The sequence below is a fragment of the Aspergillus luchuensis genome, chromosome 5 (assembly GCF_016861625.1).
Source record: "Aspergillus luchuensis IFO 4308 DNA, chromosome 5, nearly complete sequence".
NCBI classification, from domain to species: Eukaryota; Fungi; Ascomycota; class Eurotiomycetes; order Eurotiales; family Aspergillaceae; genus Aspergillus; species Aspergillus luchuensis.
The window spans coordinates 1,292,438-1,311,828 of record NC_054853.1 but is presented as its reverse complement, the minus strand read 5'-3'; the positions used below and the strand labels follow the sequence as shown (position 1 = coordinate 1,311,828).

General features: G+C 52.5%; 7 protein-coding genes across 7 annotated transcripts; all 7 read left to right on the top strand.

The window, feature by feature from the left end:
- Positions 1 to 2,926: 2,926 nt before the first annotated feature.
- AKAW2_50467A (HMG-box domain-containing protein) lies at positions 2,927 to 3,478 on the top strand (the record flags this gene model as incomplete). Its single annotated transcript, XM_041690288.1, has 1 exon — positions 2,927 to 3,478. One exon carries the CDS (start codon positions 2,927 to 2,929, stop codon positions 3,476 to 3,478), a length of 552 nt encoding a protein of 183 aa, XP_041543888.1.
- Positions 3,479 to 4,672: 1,194 nt separating this feature from the next.
- Positions 4,673 to 6,218, top strand: AKAW2_50466A (uncharacterized protein; the record flags this gene model as incomplete). Its single annotated transcript, XM_041690287.1, has 2 exons — positions 4,673 to 4,879; positions 5,091 to 6,218. 2 exons carry the CDS (start codon positions 4,673 to 4,675, stop codon positions 6,216 to 6,218), a joined length of 1,335 nt encoding a protein of 444 aa, XP_041543887.1.
- Positions 6,219 to 7,008: 790 nt separating this feature from the next.
- AKAW2_50465A (uncharacterized protein) lies at positions 7,009 to 7,353 on the top strand (the record flags this gene model as incomplete). The annotated part of the gene is made up of 1 exon (XM_041690286.1): positions 7,009 to 7,353. One exon carries the CDS (start codon positions 7,009 to 7,011, stop codon positions 7,351 to 7,353), a length of 345 nt encoding a protein of 114 aa, XP_041543886.1.
- Positions 7,354 to 7,722: 369 nt separating this feature from the next.
- AKAW2_50464A (uncharacterized protein) lies at positions 7,723 to 8,409 on the top strand (the record flags this gene model as incomplete). Its single annotated transcript, XM_041690285.1, has 3 exons — positions 7,723 to 8,108; positions 8,183 to 8,200; positions 8,268 to 8,409. 3 exons carry the CDS (start codon positions 7,723 to 7,725, stop codon positions 8,407 to 8,409), a joined length of 546 nt encoding a protein of 181 aa, XP_041543885.1.
- Positions 8,410 to 9,232: 823 nt separating this feature from the next.
- AKAW2_50463A (uncharacterized protein) lies at positions 9,233 to 11,543 on the top strand (the record flags this gene model as incomplete). Its single annotated transcript, XM_041690284.1, has 2 exons — positions 9,233 to 9,241; positions 9,297 to 11,543. 2 exons carry the CDS (start codon positions 9,233 to 9,235, stop codon positions 11,541 to 11,543), a joined length of 2,256 nt encoding a protein of 751 aa, XP_041543884.1.
- Positions 11,544 to 12,362: 819 nt separating this feature from the next.
- On the top strand, positions 12,363 to 13,142 carry AKAW2_50462A (uncharacterized protein; the record flags this gene model as incomplete). The annotated part of the gene is made up of 1 exon (XM_041690283.1): positions 12,363 to 13,142. One exon carries the CDS (start codon positions 12,363 to 12,365, stop codon positions 13,140 to 13,142), a length of 780 nt encoding a protein of 259 aa, XP_041543883.1.
- A 2,289-nt stretch (positions 13,143 to 15,431) lies between these two features.
- On the top strand, positions 15,432 to 17,804 carry AKAW2_50461A (uncharacterized protein; the record flags this gene model as incomplete). The annotated part of the gene is made up of 1 exon (XM_041690282.1): positions 15,432 to 17,804. One exon carries the CDS (start codon positions 15,432 to 15,434, stop codon positions 17,802 to 17,804), a length of 2,373 nt encoding a protein of 790 aa, XP_041543882.1.
- Between the last annotated feature and the right edge of the window lie 1,587 nt (positions 17,805 to 19,391).

Below are 19,391 nucleotides of genomic sequence, written 5' to 3'. Positions count from 1 at the left end.
CTTGTTCGATCGTGAGTTGACCGGGGAAACCCACCCCTGGACTCTGGTGTAGCTCTGGACAAGACTGGTGAAGGTAGAGCAAATGAAATGTCTTTTGTGAGGGCCCTCTTGAAGACAGATCCTGGAAGTAGAAATGGAAGAGTTCAAAGTTGTGCGGGACGTCTATCACAGCAAACAAGCGCGGTACGTGGGAGACAGATACCGTAACAGTCCGTGTGGTTTCCTGAGCAGGCTGGATCAAAGTTAACCCACCCGTGACCGGGATCTGCGCTTGGATCTCATAAGGGGAGAAGCTAGACGCTAGCATGGACTTGATCCGCTGTAATAAGTCCGGTTCCATTTCACATCTCCGGCACATCCTCTGTACATTCTTCCTTCCCTCGCTGTCCATTAATGATCACGATAGGTATATAAAATTGGTGGAGCTACTCTCCAATTGATAGCGCATCCTGCAGCCTACGCAGTTGCTATACGGTTGTCTTCGTGAGACACCAGGGTGCCCACAGCCCGCGCAGGTCAACGGCGTAGAACAATCGCGTCAAACCTCCCACCCACCGAAAAGTGGTAGATATAGGAGGCCAATCCCCCAGTGGGACTGGCCTTGTGTTTGACCGACCGTATCTAGGCTACTTCATGACCTAGAAAGGCGGTTGTCCTCCATCGAACCATAAGGACCGAGGCGTCACTGACGCTAAGTGTCCGTGTCACAGCATGGGACATGGGCGCAGATAACGCGATCCAGAAAAGAGCTTAGAATGGCCAGGTTACATTCATGTCACAAGGAGAAGAGTGATCGTAGGCTGCGTTGCATTGCGCTTGAGCGGTGGCGATGCCAGGGATCAGGGCCGTCCAAAGGCTGCTCTACCAAGATCGACAGGCGGATGTCCCTTTTCCATTCCAGAAAAAGTCAACCCGAAGCAGCCGCGAGAGCGGACCACAGTCATTCTAGCCCAAAAACCAGATCCCGGGTAGCTTTCAATGCGAGACAAAGGGTGTTCAGGTGTCCACGCTACTGGACTCGACTAACACTGTCGGCAAATTCGGCCCAAGTTCCGCCTCTTGGGAAAGAAAATCTGCTTCGAAATGCCGGACGGCGAAGCACTCGAACCCCGAGCCGATCGCTGGCCAGAGATTATGCGCCTTCGGTCACATCTGGATAATCCTTCCCAGAGCAAAGAGTGTGTCGTAGATCATGATGGCGAATTAGTCCCTCTGTTACCTCGATTAAAGGCGCTCTCTAGCCATAGCAAATTGGAATTTGGACCACGGGGTCCATTTAAAGTTTGCTCTTAACGCGACTGGTATAGGTCTAGGGCGCAGGATGCCTTTCGCTCGATCGCGATCGCACGGCGACGGGCTGGCGTTCGGTGCTGTCTAAGTGCCCTGGCAGGCAATTCCAAATCACCGCGCCGGAGTCCTGTAGTCCCAACACGCGTCTTTTTGGGGCGGCAAGACCTCCGCCTGATTCGAATGACCGCTCCGCTATCGCCTTCCGTCCCCATATTCTGGGTCGTGACAGATTTTCTTGCGCTTCAGTCTTTGTGATCAACTCTAACATCAAGCTTCCATGTGTTAGTCGATTTGTTGTCGTGCCTGCATCTACTTCTATTTTGATGCAGCCCTGACGGGGGAACGCGTGTAGAACTCTAGGGCTGGGAAAAATTGGTTCCCGATCTCCCGAAGCGAGCTGTCAACCCTGGGCCATCTGGGCCATCCACACTGGACGAAGGGTTGTGACGTGAGATCCTGCCTCTAGAGCCGTTTTGGGAACTTCCCATGACTATCGATCGAACTCGCATTCCGGGGTCTCAGGTCTCGGGGGTTGTATCTTCCGATTCCCCTGGCGCCACGACAGGATTGCTGATGGCGTTTGGAACTCCAAACCACTTGATCCAGGCTGGCATCTATTCCACCATACTTTCACGGGAAGACGGTTCAGCAAGGAAAATGTATCTTGCACTGCGAATGGCTAGGATTGGTGGAGCCTGGAGATCAGCAAGTCATGTAGCTGCTGTTCGACATGCCTCCATTGGGCCATCGGAGCCCTCCCCTCCCACCTAAGCTTGTTGCCCAATCCGCCTGCCACGGTCCTTCATCTCTGGCGGTGGATCTGTTCAGGTCACTCTCACCATTGCCGGGGTACACTGATACCGACTCATTCTACCCCAATCAGGATACTGTACCCTTCTCGTCTTCGTCCGTAACTAGTACGTCGTTAGGTCGGTAGGGGCTCTTAGGTGTCAGTAGATTAGGTCCCACCAGCTGCGATCTGGAAGGATCCAACTAATGATTCAGGGTGAGCAAACTATAGCTGTAGTGTTCGTGGCCAACTTAGTATGAAAACCCCCCTATTCATACCTCCTCTCCATAAGACCTCGAGACTGCGGTTGTGGTCCATCCTGATATCAACGTGCGCTCGCTCACCACGTCACTGTTTGGTCACTGACATTTGAATCATCACTCTGCCACTTGAGGCGGATGCTGCCGGTCTAGTTTAGTGAGAGCATGTCCGAACCATCTGCGGCCATATCTGGCTCCACGCCCAAGGAAACTGGGACAGAAATATCATCTTTTGTGCCAACCGCATCAAGAGGCCTGATGTCTCTCCCACCACACCCATTTTCCAGCCGAGAATCGTGCTTAATACCACTCGTGAGGATCTCAGGCAGCACCTCCCAAGCACGTCGTATGGTCTTCCCCAAGTTTTTGGGGAATATACTGCGGTAGGCGTGCACGGCAAATCTTGAACCAGGAACTGCTCAGTCTCATACTCCGATGTTCCTAGAGCTTCGATCAGCCTGTCCCTGTGCCAGAGGTTGCGGCCGATAACCCATACTCTGTGGTGCCACAGCCGGTGAAATCCTTTCCCACTCCGCCTCAGCTGGAAGACGCGGTGTACCAACTGGGTAAATACTCGTGTCTGCAGATGTGTGATAGAACCCAAGCCCACGCAAACACGCTGATCCCAGAAAAGGGCGCCGACGCGGACCAGACGAAATCAGAGCCTCTGCGCCGGCACAGCAGACTCCGGCGGTCGAATCGCGCTGTAGCCATGATAAGGAACGACCGAGACGACTACACAGCGATCAGCAGGCAAGATCTGGACTTGCCATGTCTGCTGAGTGCACTGACCACCGGCATTCAGCACATCCCGGTTAGAGACATTTGCGCCTGGGCACACCGTCCCGTCGAGACGCGCCGCCAGGAGGCACGCCAACGGCAGGGCAGAATCCCACGTCCGCCGAACCCATTCATGCTGTACCGGTTGGCTTACAGCGATCGAGCAAAGCACTGGCTTGCACAGAATGATGATCGAGCCATCTCCATCCTCACAGGACGGAGCTGGACGATGGAAGCCCTCCACATTCGAAAAAAGTACAAGACGCTCGCAGTGACGGAGAAACAAATGCATGCTGGAGCGCACCCGGGATATCGGTTCTCGCCGTCAACCAAGAAGAGACGATCGCAGACCGCATGAGCCCGTTCTCAGAAATTGGTGTTGCGTTCGGAGGCGTTCCCCGAAGTCAGCCGAAGCTCTCAGCCTCACGCTGGGTCTACGTCGTTGAACAATGACCGCATCAGTGGACCCTCCACAGGGCCATTCCTTGCAGATGAGGAGACCCTTATCCAAAGCATTCCATCGAGTACAGGTGGTGTGGGGTCATTGCCAAGTGCCGCCTCGGTGCGGTGGCAGGAGATAATTTACTCTCAGATTGCCTCTACTGAGCAAGTCTCCGCAGGCACCCAACCTTGTTTCCCTGTCGTCACGGGGCAACCGGGGATACCGAACTCTGCTTGCATTGTTCCCCAATCTGGATGCCCTGGGCTCGAAGCTGTCAACGGTCAGTCTGCTTTCCTGACACTGTCTGTTACGTGTGAGGATTGTAAGGTTGACGGGGAATTGCTTATGGAAGGGACGCAGCGGGTTGCGACTGCAGGCCAGTAAGTAGCATGTATGGTTTTTACGGCATGTTCATCACATATTCCAAGGGTATTCGAGTAAATCGCATCAGACGTGAGGATCCCATGTTAAGCTATTTTCGATTATCTCGTATAGTGCGTTCGTAACTCAGAGGCCCGTGTATGTGTACTGAGCAATGACTTCCAGGAGACCATGTCCCCGCCGAAGGCCATAGCGCCTCATTCTTCTGCGGACGACTGTTCGCCGCGACCACGTAGGAAGGCGTAGCCCAGGGGTCGTAAGAGCAACAGATCCCCCCGGAAAACGGCCCAAGCTCGCGGAAACTGTTTGTGTGCTCCTGGGAGTCAGCATGTTGCTCTTGAGAGCGACGCCGCTCCCCTGATTCCTGCTGCTCGTCACAGGAACGGGAAACCGTTTCCTGCCTCTTTGAGCATACGGAGATAATCCTAGCTGCTACCGAGCAGACTGTACAGCAGACTGACTGGATAGGGACAAGATCTGCACTTTATGATTCAGGATGAGGGTGTGTTGGCATGCCTAGCATTCTTCATGCGTGATTCTATCATACTATATCGCTACTGCGTGATTTGAGTCTGCCCCTCAGACCAGAGCATAATATATATGATTGACAGGCCAACCATTACGGACACAAACACCCCGACTAGATTCTTTCGGGGGTGTGTTAATGTTCCCACCCATCGTCACGCTTTTCGCATCTGTGTACCGACCAACCAAGCCATTTGGTCACCCATGGACGAGCAGCAGTCACTGCCTCCGCTGGAGGATTATTATACTCAGATGTCAAGAGACGCATTACGGACCGACGAAAGCCTTGGCGGAGTTGCGACTGCAGCAGAAGGTTTCGTATCGGTTGTAGCTCCGGTCCGTGAGCAGCAAGAGGACGCCAGTGTCACTGAGCCTGTCGAGGAACACCGAAGGCCCAACGTGCCTACAAAGGTATGTTGACGTTTCGCTCTTCTCGGCCTGCAGCGCAACAACCACCGTCTGCTGGGTGAACATTAGCTGATAGACGGAAATAGCGCAGAGTGAAACGAGCTTGTGAGAGATGTTTTCGTCGGAAAATCAAGGTGCGCGAAGCCACAAGGAACTGGAACTCGTGATAAACTGTTGGCCGACAGCGCGTTTGACTAACGTAACGGGCTAATAGTGTTCTCAACCCTGGCCCTGCGAAGCGTGCCGGAGAAGCGGAAGAACTTGCGTTCCTCAATCGGTTCGACAGAGCTTGAACCATCGTACTACGATCTCTACCGAAATACGAACAGAGAAGTCGTCAGTCCGCAGGGTTTATGCCGACCAGCCCTCTAGCGACACAACAACGGATGTGGCTCACGTCAGCGAGTCCATGGAGGGACACCCCTGGAGCGCGTCTGATATGGGCTGCGCTTCAGATATCAGTATCCCAAGAGACAATGGTCCTGCACGTGGCTCATCCACTACGTGCCCTGCAAACGTTACTGCTCGTGGGCAATGGAATGAGATTAGAGATGATAGGAACAGCACTATTCTATCCGGGATCGGCGACAATGCAGGCTGGGGACCCCCATCTAGCGCAATCGCACTCCCGGACTCGTATATGCCCGCAGACAACTCGACTGGGGATCCTACGACAGATCCATGGTACTTGACGCCTATGGAACCATGCTCGTCGGAGACATTACCCGCATCTTTCTGGGATTGGACCTGGCCTCAATCCGGGTGTCTAACCGGGTCCGAGACCAACGGTTTGTCACGTACGTCTATTCCTGCATTACAGGCGGCAGGATGGCCCTTTGGAGGCGAGGCTGAACAGCCTCAATATCCGAGCACAAGCGGCGTCATGCCCTTCTGGGCATACCACCCACAAGAGCTGTACCCTCCAGGTCCCTCTTTTGATGCACCGGACCCTATACCCTCGTCCGATGCACTCGGGCTCTCTTCTATACTAGAAACTGCGCCACCGAGCTTTCCGAGATTCCATCATGTGCAGCATGTCGAGGAAGCCAGCTTGGCGCTCCCGACTGAGCCTCCAATGCTATTGCCTCCCTGGGATCCATTGGCGCGTCTTTCCGCAGCATTGCCCATGACGGACTTCCACCGCCACAGCTTGCATCAACAACCATCTGCGCCCATCCCTGTTCGAAACACCGACCCGACAGTACCCCCATGGCTACAGACTATGATGGATTACCAGGAAGCTGAAGTGAGACCATTCGACGATTTCGGTGCCAGCAGCCTGGATTTACCTCGTAATGTCACGGTGCCAGAAGACCAGGTCGAGTATTGTCACACGACCTAGCCCAAGATCTTATTGTAGAGTACTCTCTGTTACTGTTTTTGCCAATGAATAGAACAACAGTGATTGACCTGCAGTAGTCTGCTTCATGCTTGCCGCAAATGTGGGATTGTCCCTTCGCACATGACAGGTTTAATGGGGGCAGGCCCAAAGTGTATGTTGCGCACACTTGGGTATACTGTACCTATTGCCGATCACTACTCTCGCTACGACAATGGTCAACAAAATGACTGGAGCAGCCCTTGGAATCTTCAGAAGATGCAACCCTTGTGCAAGGACGTACTCAAAAAGACGTGCGAGCCTCTACACTTTATCCCCGCAGTTATATGCTGCAGGTGCCAGATTCGAGATGGTCCCGAATAAGCCTGTACGAAGCACGGAGAACATCAAGAATTTAAAGCATTATTAGCTCCCAGGCGGAAGATACGGCAGATACCTGGAGGACTGTCCTTGGTAAATCCAAGATGTAGCTTGATCAGCGGGAAAGGACTTCGAGTTTCTTTTCTGAAGCCCGCAAAGTGTAATGGCTTACATCGATAAGCTTTATGGATGATGCAGGCTCAATCCCCACCATTTCGAGAGGATTCCCGAGACACTGCTGTTATTCAGTCTCACTGCACCGCAATTCATTGTATGCCTCAGAAATCATAAGGGTATACCTGTTTGTCACTTACATCTACTTTATGTGGCATCTTACGATAAAGCAGCTAGTAGATAAGATATAAATCCTCTGTGTCCGGACTGTGATGTCTATCATCTATCCATCCACCAAACTTCGTTGGCTGTAGCAAACATGGCCAACACACGTTCAGGAAAGGATACTTCAAAGCCCACTGGTGTCGACAAAAACACCAATGCTCGAAAGACCCGTGAAAAGGATGAAATTGCCGCCCAGAAAAGGAAAATCGAAGACAAGCGAAAACAGCGCCAGCAGGAGCTCGAGTCACTCCGGAACGACTTGCTAGCGGCGGGGAGCCAATTGAATGGCCCGCCGCTTACAGAGGATGAGAGGGCTGAGCTGGAGAACAGGCACAAGAACATTAAAGAAGCCATCCAATCTACGGAAGCGTATGGCGATCATACTGGGTTCTTCTTTAGCATGCGTTCAGAGGTTGGAGGACCGCATTTACAGTTATAGCTTGTGATGTTGTATGGGTTTCTTGTTTTCCTGCTTTATGATATTCATCTGTATTGTTGCCATGGACGTCACCCGTATTCTCACCATCCGACAACTCGAGTCAGGGAATCCAGCCTCAATTGTTCTGGTTTGCAGGAAGGCAAGATAACCCGACTGCACATAGTTTGACTAGTCCCTAGTTGGTCACCGTTGAGTGCCACAAGGATTGGCGAGGTTACACTCGGCCTTTGGTCTGCCCATGCCTAGGACCGTGGCCTCAATGTTACCTTCAACTTCGGGCTTGCATTGGGTGAACCGGTTCGGGCAGGGTTGGTGCGTGGTGTCATCTTGATTTTAAGTCAACGAGACAGCCAACCTTTATAAAGTGCCATGTGCGTCCTACGCTGGGGCCTCTCGCCTTCGCGATATGCACATATCTCACAGAAACCCCATTCCTCCCGGCGTCACTCATATCCTCAGCGAACAATGAAAGCCCACCTGCCACGACTGAACGAGCTCCGAAAAGTACTGTCATCGGCAGGAAACAAGCCGCATCCAGGTATCAGGCCAGATGCCTCACGCCCGACGGAATCGGATCCGCCCGACGACTGGAGACCGAACTCCCAGGCCGTCTTGGACGAGCGTATGCTAACCGAGGAAAACGACGAAAGTGAGAGAGATGGCGCACAGGAGGTCGACAGCGGGGTCACAATTGGGCCTCCTGAGAGTCCACCTGACGTGGCGAATAGAAAGATTCTCATGTCATTGATCTGCGAGTATGTCCCGTCCTATTGATGTCCCAATCCCGGCTGCCATTCACCCTCGAACGGTGCTGATCTGTACTTTCAAGTCTCGAAACCAGAGTCCGGTAAGGTTATCTTCATTACACTACCAAGCAACATTCTACGGGACCTCGAGCTGACGGAGAGCTATAGAAAGCTGGAGGAACAAGTGGCGGATCAAAACCAGGAAAATCACCGCCTGCACAGGAGAGTGAGTAGCACCTATGAGAGTGTCCCGACCTCTCACACCAAATCCCGTCGCTCAGCTCGGTACAAGGAGATGGAGTCGGAATGAACATCGCCGGGCGGAGAAGGGAACGGAACGTTTCTCATGCCAGGCTGGGAGGGGACCAATGGCACAAGGTCTGAGTTACATCGCCTAGAACCACTGTTTTTCACCGGGCTTGTCCGGCCGGAATTAAGATCTGCTCGATTCTAGAGTATATAGCTATTTTCAATTAAGAGTGAATGTTTGTGGTGGCTGTAGTAGAGCGAGGGCAACCTGGTCTGTCGATCCCAAGATAAAGGAATACGTTGTGTACGGAGTAAACAAACTTCCACCCCGTAGTTGCATTTGATCGTCGGTGGCGTTGGTGGTTGAACGAATCAGCCGCACAGGTGATCATTTAGACTCCAGCGGTTCGGTGAAGTGGGTCTCCATCATGTCCGCCAGACAAAGACGTGAGGATGTGTCACGGACGTGTGTCGCGCCCCTCACGCCTGCTGGTACTATCCCCAGCGTTTGAGCCCATCGAAGCTCCACTGTGAGATCAGTTAATATGTCGAAGGTGATCGGCACAGCCTGGTGTGACGTCGGAGGCAGATCACGTTTGTCGCTGCCTCGCGACGCCCACGTTCGATGGCCAGGTCACCCTGGCGACAACGTCGTAGGCATTAATATTTCCAATTTCGTGACTTTGTGCCAAAGAGTCCATGCGAGTGTTTTCTTTGTCTTCCCCGATACCACTAAGCCTCGCAGTGGTTAACGATGTGGACTCCCCGTCGGAGCAGCTGACTCAGCAAGCGATCGGCCTGGCGGTATTTTACTTGGCGGAGGCAAACAGCCAGACAGACGTATGGCCATGACTGTGGGGAGTGATTGGTTGTTCTCCTATCATATGACCCATGTGGGTGGGTGGTTGCAGCTATCTAGGATACTAGACTTACTAATGAATGACTAAGCGTGGTCGACCCCTAGGGGCAGGCGGTACCGGACGGCAGTATGCTCCCGACACAAGGGACAGTCTGACCACCAACATCGCCATTGGAGCTTTCCATCTTTTCCATCCCTTATTCGCGTTAGCGATGAGTGGAAGCAGCTCTCCAGACTACAAAGCGCTTTTCCTCAAGGAAGCTGAGCTGAGACGGCAGGCAGAGGAACGCAACCGACCGACGACTTTCCCAGAGTTCATCCACCATTGCCACGATCTCCTTTGGAGGCCACTCCGAGCGCAAACACCGTCTCGCTCCACGACAGGCAAAATTCCCGCTCCTATCGGAAAACGATGTCCCGTACGGCTGCTTCCGTGGACTGACTGTGAGGATAAACAGCGGGAAATTTACGAATCTGTCTGCCGCTACCTGCAGCCGACCGAAGGGGATGCACGACAGTTATTCACGTCACTGGTTGCCTTGGAAGACCACGGTCGACGACTTGCACGCCGACCCATTAGCAGCGAACAGGATCTTGAGACCTACGAACGACTCGCCGTTGAAGACCACGTGCACGATATCGTCGCGGAGTTGTGCAAAATACCAGAGGCTCGCCAGGACTTCCGGTTAGGCAATGGGTTATGGTTCGATAACCACCCCAATGCTCTGGACGAAGATGATGAAGTCGATGCTAGCCAACCATCGAGGCCTTCGAGGCCTTCGAGGCCGGATCAATTTTGTGTTTATCATGCGGACGGTAACCGACGTACCTTGCTCACCACGGTCGAGTACAAACCCCCCCACAAACTCTCCGCTGCGAACCTACGGTTGGGACTCCGACCGATGGATTTTTGGCGAGAAGTGGTCCAACCTGATCGGGTTCCGACAGAAGAGCCAGCGAAATCCAGATATCACGACGAGCGGCTGGTCGGATCAGCCATCGCACAAGAATTTCATGTGATGATTCAAGAGGGTCTGGAGTATTCATATTTGACGAACGGCTTGATGGACGTGCAGCTCTGGGTGCCCTACGATGACCCAACTACCCTTTATTACCACCTGGGTGATCCCGGTATATACGAGATGGCCGGCGTTGCAGGGCATGGAATTCCCAAGACTCGAATCGAGAGGGCCCTGTGTCTCTGTTTAATGAGTCTTCGTGCTCCGCTACGTGACCAGGCGTGGCGAAATACTATCAAACCTACACTACCGATATGGAAAACGAGTTATGATAGCGATCGCGCTCAGCTCGTAGTAGTGGAATTACCACGAGACCTGGACGTGGACGATGCTACCTCTGAATCCGCAAGTCCTGAGCAGTCAACCTCGGAGTACCTCACATCCTCGTCCCCCATCCCCAGCGGGCCTCGAGTGACTACCCGAGCCGCCGCTAGCTGTGCGCCACGATCCGGTCTGTATCACCACGAGAGTTCTTCGGATTCCGAGGCCGACCCGACCGCATCTGCAGGACGGAAGCGGGGGTTCAGCCAGGTCACATCGTCCCCTCCAACCCAACGGTCTGCACCGCCGGCCGGTCGTCAAGGAAACCAAAGCGGGCAATCTCGCTCCCATGATGCTCCATATTGCACACAAAAGTGTCTCCTCGGGCTTCAACAAGGCGGCACGCTTGACCCTAAGTGCCCCAACACGGAGCTGCATATGCGTGGTGGAAGGGCAGACCGCCATCCGATCGGTGCAGCTGACTTGGTAAAAAAGCTCAAAGCGCAGCTCGATCAGGATCTGGATCATAATTGCACTCCGATCGGCCCTTGTGGGTCCTCTGGCGCACCATTCAAGATTACGTGTGCCACCTTCGGATATACTGTTGTTGGGAAGGGGACAACATCGAGACTCTGGGGGGAGGTCTCGCGTGAAGCAGACGTCTACCGGATCCTGCGGCGTGCTCAAGGATCGGCTGTTTCCGTCTTTCTCGGGGCGATCAATTTGGCCCTAACCTACTTCCTCCATGGCGCGGGAAGGATCCGTCATATGCTTCTAATGGGCTGGGGTGGCGAGAGCGTGGGCCATGATCCTCTGGACAAGGCCATCCAACGGGCGATTTATCGGTCGGTGAAGGAGATCCGCTCTTTCGGCGTCGTTCATCAGGACCTTCGTCCGGACAACATCCTGTGGAATGCTGAGCTCGAGAGAGCCCTGATAATTGACTTCCATCTGTGCACCTTGGACCGTCGACCGCTGCACAAACGGCCCCGTGCTCTCAAACGATTACGGTGTGGTCCTGATGAAAGTCACTCAAAGCGGGTGCGTGTGGTATAGGAAGAAAACACTGGAGATTGTCATTCTAGTTTACCCCAGCTCACCCTCCCCGCGCGACCTCTCAGCCGACCGGTTGGCTATAAGAGAAATGGGAATTTTGTATATTTGACTTGTGTCTTTACAGGCTTCGGACCCCCAAATCCGAACCCTCCTCTTGCCTCAAACAACCAATGAGCTGAGCGCTCTATTCGGTCTAACTATAATTTCTCTTGCGTACAGCTCAGAAAATTCCTTAGAGTAAACTGGTATCTCTCAGCCAGACGGACTGGAATGTCTTCTCAGACTAATATAATCTTAGCAGACTAAGGAAGTCTGTTCAAACGACTTAAATCTACCTAGACTGTCTTAGTTTAATAAGAAGACTGCTTTGTCTTCTCAGACCGACGAAGTCTTGGCAGACTACCATAGCCTCTTCAGAGAACGAGAGTTCCAGTAGACTGATTGTCATTTCAATATAAAACATATTATTGGGGTAATCGTCCCATTCACTTTTTTTCATGGCCCAGAAAGGCAGAATTATCTTTCCAGACTAGGATGTTCTTTCCAGATGACATAAGCTACCTAGAACATTCAAGTCCATAAAAGCTAAATAATCTTCCCGGAATGATAAGATCTTAACGTTTATAGATGGTTGCAAATACGGCACAAATGCTTATCCTCGGAATCCTCAATACTGGAAGTTCAACCACATAACCCATCGCTTCCATCAGCAGAAAGCCTACCACAACAGCGGAAAGTGGCTTTGAGAACGATCCTGTCTTCAATGGGCTTGCTGAGCGCGCAATTTTAGGAGAGGCTGCGCTTGCAGTAATACAGGAAATGCGCCCTGAACTCCGAGAAGAAGAGAATATCTTCACTGATATTGGCGATACTGTGAAGAAGCTTCTTCCTGTTGTTGAGAAGGTCGGTTCAGCAGTGATTAAGGAGGCACTGGAGCCTCTTCTTCGCCTTGACTTAGACGAACTCAGAAAGACCGCCACTGGCAGCATTGAAGGCAATATCGAAGACAACGCTAACGGCTTTCCTTCTCTAAAAACCACATACCGGCCTTCAAGCACCAAGAAAATCTCATTTATCTCTGCGGTTTCAGACGCAAAGAATAAGAAAACACAAAAATTCATCAAACATATTGCAACAGAGGGTGTTTGGGAGAATGCTGAATTCAAATGGCCCAAAATCAAAGTGAAGATTCCGCCATGGGTTGGACCCTTAGTTCTTGAAGGGGGAAAATTACTCCTTGGAGCGCTAGCGGAAACCGACTTAGATGAGAGCGAATTGTCTCTCTCTATTGAATTTCTCCCTCTCCGGGCTATAGTCTGTGAAGCTGCGCTTCAGACAATTCTACAAATTCCGGAGGAAAAGCGCGAAGAGACCCTCCTCTTCGAGCTATTGAGGGAGGTTGTGAAGAAGCACGGTCCATCTATTATCAAGGTTGCTCCAGGGGTTATTAAGAAAGTATCTCCTGTTTTGGCAGCTATTGCTAATGGGGTAGGAAATGATAGGACTGGTCAGCCAAGGTTAGGTCTGCCTAGCAAGAAGACGAATACCAGCAAGAAGGATATGTCAAATGCCGAGAAGGTCTTTTTGAAAAACTTCTGATTAAGTGCTAACCTAATACGGGTTGCTACTTATGTTATTCTGCTACTTATATTAAGTTGATCGTGATCTTCATTGTTTACCAGATTGACAAATTGATAACTTCCCATCGTCTTATACCTTCAACAAGCAGCTAATATCCACTAGTATAGTGGCATTGACTACTCCAACCTTTGCGTGTAGATAGTCACTCCGTCGTCTTGCTTTGCTTGGTAAAAGCTAGACAAGGTAGGCAGGGCAGATCTAGCAATGCATTTAATAGGGATAGGCCTTCTTGAAAGACGAGCCATTTCTCGGGGTTTCTTTCTTTAAAAAACTCTTATCTAGTGTTTCGTACTACAAATATTAGCAACCCAGGTGCAAGCGCGGTGTGAGACCGGGCTGGATAGTATATTTCTTGTTTCGGGTTAGGGATTTCTTGTATGGACTGCCAGTAGATCCTTGCCATCTAGTCTATGCAGCAGCCGACATAAGACACTGCAGTGGCCAACCAAGTTATGGGCAGTAATATTAGGCAGTAAAATCAGGCAGCGATACTTCGCTTGCTCTCCACGAGGAAGGTCACGTTGTAGAGGTGGCTTTAATGGAAAGGATGAGTTCTCAGACGAAGATCTCTATCGTTTTAGACGCATTGGTAAAATCAAAAACAAGGGATGACGTTCTGGGGTGTAGAGCAGAATGCTCATGACATAATGTACACAGGCCCATTTAGATCTTACCCATTTTACAAGCTAGCGTCTTGGCAGTCGGCCCAGAAAGAATGAAAGAGCGTAAATTGGTGAAGCTGGTTTTGCACTCCTCTGTATCGGATCTCGACTGTATGACCCATGGATTTCGCAGCTTACTGTATGACCCATTAACCTCCTAAGATCGCCAAGGGACGTTCTGATGAGAATTGGATCGACTACGAATTGAGCTTCGAACGGATTGTTGCGACTGTTTCGTGAACGTGGGGAGGAAAAATGTCGGGACGGGCCGAGACGCGAACCCCTGAACCGCCCGACCGCGACGAACGCGAAAACTCGCCACCGCGATTGGTGAGGCCGAAACGCATGACAAGACCACCAGCCCACTATGCTCAAGAGCAAGAGATCGATACTGAGCAGAGAAACACGCGCTCCCAGCAAAAGAAGAAGAATCAGGGCAAGCCAGTCGCCCAACGTGACGCGGCGACTTCGGACGACTCCTCGGCAGAGAGCGAGGACTCAGACACCTCCAAACTTGTGAAAGAGATTGTTAAGCTCAGGAGAGAAATCAGACGTCGAGATGAACTACACAAGCAGGAGCTCCACAAAGTCAAAGAAGAGTTTGGCGCTGCCCTCGCAGAGTTTCGACATGAATTACAGACCCTGGCGAATCAACCCTCGACACCGCAACCCCACCCCGAGTCATGCGCTCAGAACAGCCACGAGGAGATCCTCCGCGAAATCCAATCCTTGCGCATTGCAGTCAATCCTTCGGGATCCCCGTCCTATGCAGATGTCGCCCGTACTCCCCCCACCAGCCAACCGAGCAATATACGGACTCTCTCATCATGGAACACGACACCGACTACCTTCACCGACACGTTATATTGCACGATAGACACCTCGAAGATGGCAGATACTGCAAACGAGAGACCATCGGCAGGTTCAATTAGGACGGCAGTTGAGGCCGAGATCCGGACAATGGAAAACTACACGAACTGGCGGTGCCGCGCTGTCACCGTGGACCCGAAGAACACCAGCCGGATCAGAATTGCTTGCCGAGACGAGGCTGAACACCAGCTGGTTAAGAAGGTGGCGGAATCCAAGGTCGGCGCAGGAGCCCGAGTGCTTCGTGACGAACTCTACCCGATCAAAGTCGACAGCGTCAACAGAACTGCAGTCCTTGATGAAAACGGTGACATCCGAGCAGGAGCTGCGGCAGCCTTTGGCGAAGAGAACGAAGCTTCCATCGCTAAGATTGCATGGCTCAGCAGAAAGGAGAATGCGAAGGCCTACGGGTCAATGGTCGTTTATCTGACCAGAGGCGGTGATGCACGGAGGCTCCTGGCCGACGGGTTCTTCCACGCTGGGGGAGAATCCGGCGTGACCAGCACCTTTGAATACCGACCCCGACCGATGCAATGCTATAATTGCCAAGAGATTGGGCATAAGGCGTTCCAGTGTAAGAACGCGCAGAAATGTGCAAAATGTGCCGCGGAGGGCCATCACCACAGTAGCTGCGATCAAACGATTCCAAAGTGCATTCCATGCGGAGGCCCTCACGAATCGTACAGCAAACACTGTCGGAAGCTCTACCCATCGCATCATGAATAAGACTCTTCGAGTTATTCAACTGAATGTGAGAAAACAAGGGGCAGTGCACGAGAGCTTAATGAATGACGAAGAGACTCAGAACGCGGTGGCGTTAGCGATCCAGGAACCCCAGGCGAGGAGGATTCAAGGCCGGCTCTTGACTACCCCGATGGGACACCACAGATGGACGAAGATGGTTCCCTCTACTTGGAGGGAAGGCAGGTGGGCAATTCGAAGCATGCTCTGGATTAATAAAGATGTCGAGGCGGAACAAGTGCCAATAGAGTCCCCGGATCTCACGGCTGCGGTTATTAGGCTTCCCGAGCGACTGATTTTCATGGCATCAGTTTACGTGGAAGGGGACAATGCCTCAGCTTTGGACGACACATGCAATCAACTACTCAACGCAATCACGAATGTACGGCGAGATACGGGTGCGGTGGTGGAGATTTTGATTATGGGAGACTTCAACCGGCAGGACCAACTCTGGGGAGGAGACGACGTGTCTTTGAGAAGACAAGGCGAAGCGGACCCAATCATCAATCTCATGAGTGAATACGCTCTCAGCAGTCTTGTCACACGAGGCACAAAGACATGGCATGGCGGAGGATACAGCGGGGACTGCGAGTCGACGATCGACCTGGTCCCGGCCTCAGACAACCTAACAGACTCAGTGATTAAGTGTGCTATACTCGGGACGGAGCACGGCTCGGACCACTGCGCTATTGAGACCGTCTTTGATGCGCCCTGGTCGCTCCCAAAGCATCAGGGACGACTTCTGTTGAAAAATGCTCCATGGAAAGAGATCAATGCCAGGATAGCGAACATTCTTGCCGCCACTCCTGCGGAGGGCACAGTGCAGCAGAAAACCGACCGGCTCATGTCGGCGGTTTCAGAAGCGGTGCATGCGTTAACACCAAAGTCAAAACCATCACCATACGCGAAGCGGTGGTGGACCGCTGATTTAACGCAGCTCCGTTACATACACACATACTGGAGAAATCACGCCCGCTCCGAGCGGCGGGTGGGACGAAAAGCACCCTACCTGGAGACGATGGCCCGAGGCGCGGCAAAACAATACCATGATGCCATCCGGCTGCAAAAGAAAAAGCACTGGAATCAATTTCTTGCCGACAATGATAACATATGGAAAGCAGCTAGATACCTGAAGTCGGGAGAAGACGCAGCGTTCGGGAAGATCCCGCAGCTCCTCAGAGCGGATGGGACCACGACCACTGATCATACGGAGCAGGCAGAAGAATTGCTGGCCAAATTCTTCCCGCCCCTGCCGGACAACATTGACGATGAAGGGACTCGACCACAAAGAGCGCCAGTCGAGATGCCTGCCATCACGATGGAGGAGATCGAACGACAGCTGATGGCGGCAAAGTCTTGGAAGGCACCCGGCGAAGACGGTCTGCCAGCAATAGTCTGGAAGATGACTTGGCCCATAGTCAAGTACAGAGTCCTGGATCTCTTCCAGGCGTCGCTGGAAGAAGGCACGTTGCCAAGACAGTGGAGACATGCGAAGATCATACCGCTCAAAAAGCCGAACAAAGAGAACTACACCATTGCCAAAGCATGGAGACCGATTTCGCTCCTCGCGACGCTGGGCAAGATACTGGAATCCGTGGTCGCAGAAAGGATCTCACACGCGGTGGAGACTCACGGGTTGCTCCCGACCAGCCACTTCGGCGCCCGAAAGCAGCGGTCCGCGGAGCAAGCACTCGTACTCTTGCAAGAACAAATCTATGCGGCATGGCGCGGCCGTCGCGTCGTGAGCTTGATCAGCTTCGACGTCAAAGGAGCCTATAACGGAGTGTGTAAAGAACCGTTGCTTCAGAGAATAAAAGCGCGAGGCATACCAGAGGATCTACTCCGGTGGGTGGAGGCGTTCTGCTCGGAACGAACAGCAACCATCCAAATCAATGGGCAACTGTCTGAGATCCACAGCCTGCCACAGGCGGGACTGCCGCAAGGCTCGCCGCTATCCCCGATTCTATTCCTCTTTTTCAACGCAGACCTCGTACAACGACAAATCGACAGCCAGGGAGGTGCGATTGCGTTCGTAGATGATTTTACCACATGGGTGACCGGACCAACTGCGCAGAGTAACCGAGAAGGTATTGAAGCAATCATCAATGAAGCACTTGACTGGGAGAAAAGGAGCGGCGCGACTTTTAAAGCAGACAAGACAGCCATTATCCACTTCACTCCCAAAGCTCATAAATCGGACCAGGGGCTCTTCACTATCAAGGGACAAACCGTTGAGCCCAAAGATCATGTCAAGATCCTGGGCGTCATCATGGATGCGAGACTCAAGTACAAGGAACATATTGCATGGGCAGCATCCAAAGGCTTGGAGGCAGCAATGGAGCTGCGGTGACTTCGCGGCCTCTCCCCAGCAACAGCACGGCAGGTATTCACGTCAACGGTGGCTCCGGCGGTAGACTACACCTCTCATGTCTGGATGCACGCCTGTAAGGATAAGGCGATTGGTCCGATCAACCGAGTCCAAAGGGTGGGAGCACAGGCAATTGTCGGGACATTTCTCACTGTTGCAACCAGTGTAGCAGAGGCAGAGGCCCACATTGCCACGGCGCAGCACCGTTTTTGGAGGCAGGCCGTGAAAATGTGGACGGATCTCCATACGCTCCCGGATACCAATCCGCTCCGCCGAACTACAGCTCGGATCAGGAAATTCAGACGGTTTCACCGTTCGCCGCTGTACCAGGTGGCAGACGCGCTGAAGAACATTGATATGGAAACACTGGAGACTATTAACCCGTTTACATTAGCACCATGGGAGACATGTATGCAGACTGATGGTGAAGCAATGCCAGACCCGCAGTCTGCACCGGGTGGATCAATACAGATCGCGATCAGCAGCTCAGCACGGAACGGGTTTGTAGGATCTGGGGTAGCTATCGAAAAGCAGCCACCTCGATATCGAAAACCGAAATTAAAGACCTTTTCCATGACACTGGGCGCAAGATCAGAGCAAAATCCATTCTCCGCAGAGCTAGCGGCTATAGCTCATACATTGAACGGGCTGGTGGGACTGAAAGGTTTCAGGCTCAGGCTGCTCACAAGCAACAAAGCGGCGGCCCTCACGATACAGAACCCTCGACAACAGTCAGGCCAGGAGTTCGTCTGCCAGACGTACAAGTTAATAAACAGACTGCGGAGGAGAGGAAACCATATCAGGATACTTTGGGTCCCTATTAGCGAAGACAATAAACTGCTGGGCCTAGCTAAGGAGCAGGCCCGAGCCGCAACCCACGAGGACGCTATCCCACAAGCACAGGTCCCCAGAATGAAGTCAACAACATTGAATCTCGCACGATCCCAAGCAGTCACCACAAAAGCCTTGCCAGAAGACGTAGGAAGACACATCAAACGAGTGGATGCCGCACTCCCAGGAAAGCACACGCAACAGCTGTATGATGGATTATCGTGGAAAGAAGCGACCGTGCTGGCTCAACTCCGGACCGGCATGGCAAGATTAAATGGGTATCTCTACCGGATCAATGTCGCGCAGACAGACCAGTGTGCATGCGGACAAGCAAGAGAGACCGTGGAGCTTTTCCTCTTCCGGTGTCGGAAGTGGACTAGGCAACGGATCGCACTGCTACAATGTACTCGAACTCAGCGGGGCAATCTCTCCCTCTGCCTGGGCGGGAAATCGCCTTCCGATGATCAGCAATGGACGCCGAACCTGGAGGCAGTACGAGCCTCAATACGATTTGCCATCGCCACGGGCCGACTCGACGCCGCCTAACCACGTCGACCAACACAATGACATCCTTCCCCAACTAACCTACACCAAAAACCTTGTGCCACAGATGGTAGACGCGCTTCAACTGCCGAGGATAGGACGTTGAACACTTGAAGAAGCGCCTTCAAGCCAGTCTACTAACAAATATACTAACCCACAGGGATTCCTACGATAGTGACAGCTGAGAGGACATAT